At 46.2% G+C, this 9148-nt stretch overlaps 1 protein-coding gene across 12 annotated transcripts in view; it reads left to right on the top strand.

Annotated features, from left to right (window-relative positions):
• Positions 1-917: 917 nt before the first annotated feature.
• The window catches only part of CAPN13 (calpain 13), a 50973-nt gene continuing 42742 nt past the window's right edge, over positions 918-9148 (top strand). For 2 of the 12 annotated variants that reach the window (XM_038133076.1, XM_038133065.1), the window contains exons 1-5: positions 1028-1059; positions 2480-2573; positions 2772-2991; positions 4292-4407; positions 5354-5602. In XM_038133076.1, the coding sequence (XP_037989004.1) occupies positions 5366-5602 (237 nt within the window). In that variant the 5' untranslated portion in view covers positions 1028-1059; positions 2480-2573; positions 2772-2991; positions 4292-4407; positions 5354-5365. The other 10 variants (XM_038133072.1, XM_038133070.1, XM_038133071.1 and 7 more) reach the window with 10 other exon arrangements.

Here is a 9148-nt window from a genome sequence, read left to right as displayed (position 1 = left end):
ATCTCCCTGACCACCCTGGTGTGTTTCTGCTGCACTTTCAGTGCCCCTCTTACACTGGGCAGCCCCAAACTGGGTATAGCACTGCAGATATCATCCCAAAAGTACTGTGCAAAAGGGAAGGGTGTCCTGCCTCGACCCACTGTGCTACAACTCCTACAGCCCAGGGTGCTGTTGGCTTGCTTTATTGCAAGGCTGCGTCGTTGTCTCTTGTTCAGGTGGCAAGAGACTGAAGATTCCAGGACTTTTATTCAAGCATGTGTTTGCAGGCTGTGGGAATACACTTAGGGTTGCTGCCAGGGAATGTGTCCCTGAGAACGTGCTGCCCACGTTCCCTTGAATTTTGGGCCTCTTCAGGCTGTCTCAGTTTAGTCTCCCAAAAATATAAACATTTCCATATTTTTGCTAGATACTTTTTAATTATTTGGCTTTGGGCTTTAGCATAATGGAGGTCAGTCCCTTCCTAAATAAAAGGATAAGTTCTCCTTCCTCAGGCAGTCCTGGAGGAAATGAGCTGCCCAAGTGAACTGAAGTGGAATTTAAGTAAGAGCCCAGCGTCAACGCTAACAGGCATTGGCCTAAAAATATCTGCTGATTTTACTGCTGCAGAAAGAATGACACGCACCTCTGATAACTTGTCTTGTGGTGAGTCCTGCCAGATCCAGGCTGTGCCTGGATCCTGAATGATTACTGCATTTCCTGGTCGTTTGAGGAGGAGAAAAACAGATGAGAGCTGCAAATAAACCTGTTTTCCTCTAAGAATAACTGCAGCTGAAGCTCCAGTTGGCCAGAGGATGCTGTCCACAAACGTAGGTCGACAGACAATTCCTTGTGCGTGGCCAACAGAAGTGTGTGTGCATATCTGTATCTCTGTATTTGTGTGTCTTCATGCTGTGATATCTGCATGAAACTATTACACCCAAGGCAGATTGGCTGTTGAACTTCAGCTTGGTTATGTTTGCTCAAGGCGTGGCAAAAGCCTCCCTATAAAGGAGAGCAGGGATTGGGCCAGCCCGTGTCTCTCTGCTGGTGTGGGCTGGAGTTACGCCGGAGGTGCTGCAGGTAAAAACCATCCCTTTGCTGTTTTATTTAGCACGAGATGAAGCAGGTGAAGTGCAAGGAATAGGGCTGGAAAAAGCACCACAGACACATTGAGAGGGATTTGCCTTGGAGAGACAGAATAAATTAGAGTCCCTATCCTTAATGTTACCTGGAGGGAAAGAAAAGATGGATTTGCCATCCTGGAAAGAGCCTCCTTTGTAAAACGGTAAGTTGTCAGAAGTAATTGGATCAAGTGGGAGTAGAGATTCTAAGATGAGGAGGATGCTATAGTTACTGTAGGCTGATGTTAAATGAGGTAGAAAAAAAGGTATCTGGAACTGTCCTGTGCTGTGTATGCAAAACGAGAGGAAAATTGACTTAATAAACAGCCAGAAGGGAGTACTCCACAGGCTGTTTGGAGCAGAAGGTCGTGCAAGATGCCACCGAGAAAGTAATCTCCTCAAGGGCTGCCAGAGTGCCTGGCTTTGGTTTGGATTTTCTGTGGTACTCAAGGCTTTTGCACGTGGTGTGTACGAGGAGCTGCTGTCCATCTGGGGTTTGGGATGGCCACGTTCTGGTCCCCGCGCTGCATCCTCAGCTTGCTGTCTCTGCAGGAGGCTGCTGCCTCTCGTTTGTTTCTTCCTCCGAATGCTGGGAGGGATAATAAACTCACACTTTCTTTCATTATAAGATAATTCTGGAACTGAGTCCCTGACATTTTTACAATGCTTCAAGTGTGTGAATGACAGGATCTTAGAGGAGAGAGTGCTGGCATTACTGTGGCATACATTGAATATTATGGGGAGATGAAATGTAGCTTGATAGTTTGGAGTGTTTGAAAGGAAACAGGGGAAGAAGGGCTGCTGGCTTTTCAGCTCTTCTGGTACTCTCTGTTGTGTTTGAGAAAATTAGTTGCTCTCTCTAAAGTACAGAAATTCAGCTAAGCCAACATTTAATGGAAATGTTTTGAGAAAATCAGTGGAGAGGAGAAGGTTCAGCTATGAAGTACACATGGTTTCTAATTGCCTATTTCTACTTTCTACTCTGTGAAAAATACCAAAGCCGTTGAAGGAAATGATGTCTGTACTGTGACATAAATCTTTATGCAAAGAGTAATTAGCTGTCAGTAGCTTTTGCTGCCATTGAGTACCTGATTATAGTCGTGGCTTGACATCTTTGCTGAATGAGAGCTGGAGGGAGACAGGACACACCTTCCCTGCTGCCTTTTAAGCTGTTCAGTGCAGAGAATGGTGGCTGCTTGGGGTTTCCCCATGGATTCCTGCAGGAGTCACCCACCTTTTTGCCCTGCTATGTTCAGAGACTCCTCTTTCCTTCCCATCCCTTCCAGCTGCATCACTTGATCTCTTTCTATCCTTCTCTCTGTAGATTTTCCTCTGTTTACTTCCTCTCCCTCTTCCTGTGCTGTTTGTCCCTTTCTCAGGGACAAACAACACGGATGTCCCTGTGCTGAGAAGGAAGAGGAACCAAAAAAGAGCAGCAAAGTTGGGTGTGATTCCCTTCTCCATTTCAGATAAGTAAGTGCGTTGAAGGAGATCCCAGGACTAAGCAAATGTTTGTTTAGTCCCTCCTGAATGTTTACCCCCTCCTGAACAATAATTTCTTCCCTTAGGCAAGTGGCAGTCTCTTCGTTTTCTTTAGAGTTTGACAGTATGGCTGAACCAGATTTTGTGAGTGCTTGAAATCCCTCCCTCTCTCCTTGCATCTTGTGGCAGGCAGCAGTCCAAGGGCAGCACCTCTGATATCCATTCCATTGCAACTCTGTCCCTTGAAAGCCCGTCTGGCTCTCGAGGTCAGGAACAGTAAGAAGCTCCCCAGCCAAGCAGGAAATATTCAGCTTTTACAACTTCTGTGACCTTTGCTGTTGCTGACGGAGCCGTGAGAGCCACGTGGGAGAGCTGTGGCCCGTGGAATCAGGATGCTGCTCCAAAAGAGGTGACCATCAGAGCGTGTTGGAGCAGCCAGGGCACTGCTAGCCAGGTCCTGAGCGCATGGGCTGCCTGCTGGGGGGCATGGGTGCGTGTGGAACTCGTGCCTGTGCTGATGAAGATATTCCTGCAAGGGAGTAGTAGTTAAGTGTGTTATTTTCCTCAGTCTGGTTGCTAATTTAATCCCAATATGTTAAACAACGTAATTAAACACACACACACACACGCTAAAAACTCTTGTTCTCTGTCAGAAGAGAGGGAACGCGTGTCAGACCCAGCCTTCAAGCTCTGTTAATTTTAATTTGAGCTTTGGAATTAGTAATCAGTTTTGCTGGAACACTGTTTCAAGAAATAGATCTTAGCATGCACGGAGCCTGGGCACAGTTTCAAATGAGTATTTGTTAAGAAGCCATTCCCTTGTCGTGTTATGGTACATTACAGAAGATTTATTTCCATTGTATTAAAAAATGCAAACCCCAGGGGAATGCTCTCTCTTCTTGTTGGCCGAGGGTGGTTTTGGATTTTTTTTTTTGTGGGGCTTTTAATTAAAACAATGAGATGCAAAACCACTTATTTGTTTAGGCTGTTGTTACCATGCCAGGAGGCTAAGTGACTTGAAGCCCTGAGAAAGGTGATGGGACTAAGTAAAAAGGGTGTAGGGAGGGAAGTGGGGGGCTGTATCACACCTTCATTGCAGCTGAGCTGTGGTTTTGACATGTGCGAAGAATTCACAATACAAACCTGAGGCTTTGCTCTCACTGGAGCCATCTGCTCTATTTGTGCAGCACCAGGAGCATCTCAGATCTACAGATAAGTTTGTTTGGTGGAAAAGAGCCCTTTCATCTAAAAAAAAAAAAAATTATCAACAACAACAACCACAAAAATCAGGCAAACAAAACCAACCAAAAGAGCTACGGCATCTGGTTGCTGGAAAGTGAGACTAGTTGACTTCGGGCTAAAAATTAGCACAGCAAAGTTAATTAACAGGAGGTAAAGCTTGCCCAGGGCATGTGGTGGATTTTCCAGTGCTAATTTATAGAAACCAGGAGCTGGGGGCCGGAATCCCTGGATCAAGTGTGGTGGCATCCATAAAGCAAGATGCCAGAGGAGGATCACAGGGATTCTGCCTTTAAAAGTCTGCTGATAAGGGGCTTCTCTTTTCATAGGGAAAGAGACAAAAGGGGAAATATAGCTCAGGATAGGTAACATTTTGTTTTTGTGACGGCAAATGGGAATGAAGGATGAAAACTGGGGTGGACCCTGAGTCATGTGTTTATCCAGCAACATGTAATTCTGTGTTCCAATAGGAGCTGAAGGAACCAGGAGGCAAGGCAGGCTGCACAACCTTCCTGCTACTTCTCGAGCCCTGAAACCACAGCAGAACCTGTCAGCTGAAGGGACATCGCCAGGAGCTGGTGCCCAGGTGTGTGTCTCTGTACAACCATGTGGCTCTGGAGAGCACACCTCAAATCTTGTGCTCTGGTTGGATAGAACAAATTGCTTTCTTTAAGCTCCAGTGCCACTGGCCCCTCCAAATGTGCAGTTTTTCCTCTTTCTTGTGTCCTTCTCCCACTCCTGTAGTAAAATCTCTCCCATCCCACAGTCCAGTGTCTCCATGGAAGATGAGCTACCTCCCTTTGGAACAAAAGTAGGCCTTTGCTGGCAGGAATCCTCCTGTGCTTTTTGATGCCTGTAAAGGGACAAAGCTCTCAACAGGAGATTTTGGCTCCTGCACCCATCCCTAGCTGTGCCACCAGGTGAATTAGCAGGTCTGCTCAGTCCAGGGTTTCACTGCATGTATGAAATGTTCGTTTTCCTAATTAAAGTGCCCCTTTCTGTGAGATGCATTAACAGAGAGGGGCTCCACCCTGCTTCAGACTGGAATACCTGGAGAAGCCATGCAGTGAGTGCCCAGTTTAAACAGCAGCTTGAAATCCTGTGCTCTGGGCACAGCTGTGATACCTGACTGGAAGAGTCCTGGGTACCTGTGGGCATCGTCCCTGCTCACAGTCCCACTCCCCTGTGCGTGCAGCTCCTGCTCCTTCCCCTCTGCTGGCTTTTATTGCAGCTGTACCTCAGTGCTCACACAGCAGCTCACTAACAGCTTTGCTCTCTGTCCTCAGGGAAGACTCCAAATTGAATTTGTAGCACTGACAGCACTGGTTTAAGATAAACCAGTCGGGATTTGACGACTGCTCTTTCCCCATGCATTTCCAGCTAATAAGGATTTTGTCACTGTGGCTGCCCTCAGTTTTGCAAGCTGCAGCTCCACAGTCCTCCTGGTGGGAGGGGAAGGTGTTATCCCACACACTCCTGATGCACCACCTTGCATCAGGAAACCAGTGGCAGTCCCTGTCTTCTCCTCCCAGGAGAAGGGCGCGATGCTCGCCCCCGGCTCCGCTCCGATGCCAGAGCAGGGCTGGCAAACCGCAGGAGCAACAGGAAGCCTCCAGAACCTGAAGAAATTTAACAGCCAGGACTTCAGAGACCTGCGAGCCTCGTGCCTGAGCCAAGGGCTGCTCTTTGAGGATGCCACCTTCCCTGCCCACGTCAGCTCCATCGGTCCCACGCTGCTCCCGGAGGAGAAGCTGCGGCAGATCCAATGGAAGAGGCCAACGGTGAGTTCCAGCAGCTGGGAGCTTTGCAGCACTGCTGCTCCACGGGACCACTGATGGCCAGTGGCTAAAGGCCTGCGTGCCGGGGTGAAAAACACCAGTCACTTGTTTTAAAAGTTTAAAAGCTTAACAGTAATAAAATGGTTATATAAATAGTAACACAAATTAGAGCAGTAAGGATTTGGACAATCAGAGTTAGGACAATAAAGGACAATAAAAAGAAAAGAATTACGAACGTTCGGATGCTTTCCTCTTGAAAGCATGGCTCACTAACAAAGGATTAACTCTTAAAGCAATAGCCTGTTGCATATTCATATATCTCATGCATGATTCAAAAATTCTTTTCAAACAAAGGGTGTTTTCTGGTTATTGTCAACTTCCCCCCTCCCATCTTGTAAATCAGTCATCTCAGTCCCCGCCAAGTTTGGTTCTTCCCGATAAGGAGGCAATAATTCTTCTTTTGGGAATTTTAGTGTCTTGTTGCTGTTATCTCTTCGCAAAGAATTTCTTGAGCTAGTTAGAAAAAGTATCTTACATCACATAGTTTCTATTTTAATATTATGTTATAGCCTAACACTATATTTAACACCCTACTGAAAAGGATTAATACATTATAACTTTCAAATATAACACGTATAATATTCATTTTTATATTTGTGAAAAGCCAATCATATGATGAGCATTTTCACACTGAGGTGGGAGGTCTGTGTTGAGCAGGAAAGTAGACCTGAAGGGGAACACTGGAAGCACAGTTGTAAGGAGGGATCCTTGCTGTGGGATGTGTGGAGGGAAGATAACCTATGAGAAACGATTGCTCACTTTTAAAAATTTTAAAGGTTTATTAGGTGTCAACAAAAATTACAACAAAAGGACTAAATGAGGAAAAATTACAGCGCTGGGAGACCCCGTGACTATCAGCCACGTGCTCGTCTACAAAATGGATGCTTTGTCTTTTATACCTTTAGGCCCCTCCCAAAGTTTTGTCAGTGAACTCCTTCTCTGCTGTCCATTGGTGGAGATTACTTTCTTATATCTTGGTTGGAGGCCAGGTGCTGTCACGCTGTGCTTGGTAATAAACTGTCCCTCTCTAAATGCCCTGGCTACTGAGGCTGTTACAGGGGGAAGGGCAAAGAGGACTTATGGAGGGACATGTCACAATAACATCACAATGCCTTTTAACATCTACATAATATTTTTCTCTTAATTGTGACAGCCAGCTATTATATTACTCATCTATAACACAGCCTCTGCAACATTAATGATTCCATTAGGTTCATTTTTGTAGGGAGTTTGCTCCCACCTGTGAGCCTGACTAGAACTACTGTTCCCACTTTGATCTGCTTCTAGAGGGCTTTGTGCAAACCTGAATTGTTAAATTCTGTTGAAGATCTCTGATTTCTGTAATCCAGGTGACTGACTCAGCAATACCTATTTTAAAGTAATTGGGACGAGGCAGGAGATGAGGTTTGTGTGCTGATTCCCAGTTGCAGTTTTAATAGGCAGTTATCATCTGGCATATGGAAGTTTAGAATGGCAGGTGGAACCACATGCTCGGCTCTTTTATCCTAGGACCTAATTTAGGAAATCTTCCCGTGGTCCAACTGCTCTGCAGAGCACTGCTGTGTGCCGTTTGCTGCTGGTGCAGCTCCTGGGTGAGCCACGTGCTGCCCTTTTTCTGGGTTTTGCTGAGCACACCGCCAGTGCCTGGGGGCCTTTGGCTTCCCTGGGCTGGGACAACGCCTCAGGGTACAGAGACAGTGACTCTGAGACTGCAAAGAGACAGCGTGAAACAACAGGAAAATATTTATTTGGATGGCAGATGGGTTAGGGCAGTGAGAGTGTGCTGGAGCTTGGCAGCGTGGTGGCCTTGGCACAGCAGCAGCAGAGGATGCAGCCAGCGTGGATGTTGAAACTCATGGATCCCAGAAGGGAAGCAGAGTAGCCAGGACAGCCTGCAGAGCTGCTAAATGTGGATTCCCACATGGAAAGGCAGGAAACACAGCACATGGTAGCACGTGGCAGGTGTGGAGGTGCTGGGTGCAGATATTTGGGTGTCTTCTGTGGAGGTGCCATGAAGAGATCATTGTCTTCTGCAGAAGCTGCTCCTACCACAGGCTGAATGTCTGGCTTCTCCTTAGGCAGTTTTCCTTCAAAGTCTGTGTCTGGTGAGAGTGCAGCTGGTGCTGTGTTTTTTACACCAGCACTCTGCCTATGGGTTCACAGCAGGTGGGAATAATCTCTCTTGAAAGTTGGTTGTATTAGGAAAGTAACTAAAAATGCAAAGGAGAAGAGTTAGTTGCCTCTGTTTCCAGTCTGAGAGAGAAAAAGTAGGATAACTAAGCATTAGACTCACAAAAGACAAACACGGATATTAGAAAGGACTCTCCAGGGGCATTTTAGAGAGGAATAAACTGGAATAAAATGTTATGATACGGTTCTCTCAAGTACTAACATGCCAATGCTTTTGCAGCAGAGAAGTGTAGGACTACAAAAGCATACAAAGTGACTTAGAAACCCAAATACCACTGATTTTGAGGCACTGCACTGTGGGATGAACATCTATGCCACTCTAATATCCCAAGAGATATTTCATGTGCAAAGGGGCTGACGTGCCTTGCCAAAAGCAGAATCTGCTGCTGCTAGTGCTTGAAATTTGTCAGGTGAGGCAGGTATTGGAGAATTCCCTTCTATTTTGCTGAATCCATGAATACTAAGGTTGTGAATTAAAGTTTTTGTGCAGTTGGTTTGAAAAATTTACATATGTCCTTTCCATCCCGGCACTTCCCTTCGGAAGAAATATTTTACAGCAGCCAACAATTTTCCACAGTGGTTTTTTTTTCAGGAAGGAGCACGATCAAAATCCTTGGCTTTGCCAGAGCTCTCCTTCAAAAAATTAAGCCATATGCCCATGGCCTGGGGTTCATGACATGAACACTGAAAAGCCTTTTGCTCTTTTATAGAGGCTAAAGCAGCACCACCAGCTGCCCTTCTATGACAAGGGGCAAAAGTTGAGACTGCCGACTCAACTGGGTCATCTGGAACAGAAACTCAGGATTCCAGTGCTGAAGAAGACCCCCTTTTTTTTTTTCCTCCAAAATTTTGACCAAAATTTTCACCTGCAGATGTCTCCCAACCATGCAGGCTTGACCTTGCCAGACAAGATGCAAGATAAAGGGCTGAGGAGAGCAGCCAGACATTCTCAAATGTCATCACAACAGCCATGCTGTGCCATGGTGACATCAGAGCGTGGCCTCACTTCCCTGACAGAATGAAGCAGGGGTAGAAGAGGTTGCTGAATTGCAGTGCTGCCTTTTCATTTATAGAGCTGCAGATGTTTTGAGTGAGGGGTCAGGAGGCAAATAAAGCTGTGTTTGCATTTCATAAGTCCTGACAGGCCAGTGCTGTGTCCAGCCTGGGAGTTGGTCCCCCAGGAGGAAGAGGGAAGTATCAGGAGAAATCAGGTTGGGCACCTTTCAGCCATGCAGAAATGTTTGTACAATCTTTGTTCCTAGGCCACTGCAGTGCTAACTCTAAGGATTTGTGATCCCA

The sequence above is a fragment of the Motacilla alba genome, chromosome 3 (genome assembly GCF_015832195.1).
Source record: "Motacilla alba alba isolate MOTALB_02 chromosome 3, Motacilla_alba_V1.0_pri, whole genome shotgun sequence".
NCBI classification, from domain to species: domain Eukaryota; kingdom Metazoa; phylum Chordata; class Aves; order Passeriformes; family Motacillidae; genus Motacilla; species Motacilla alba.
The sequence above is the reverse complement of the archived record's forward strand: the minus strand, read 5'-3'. Positions and strand labels throughout refer to the sequence as shown.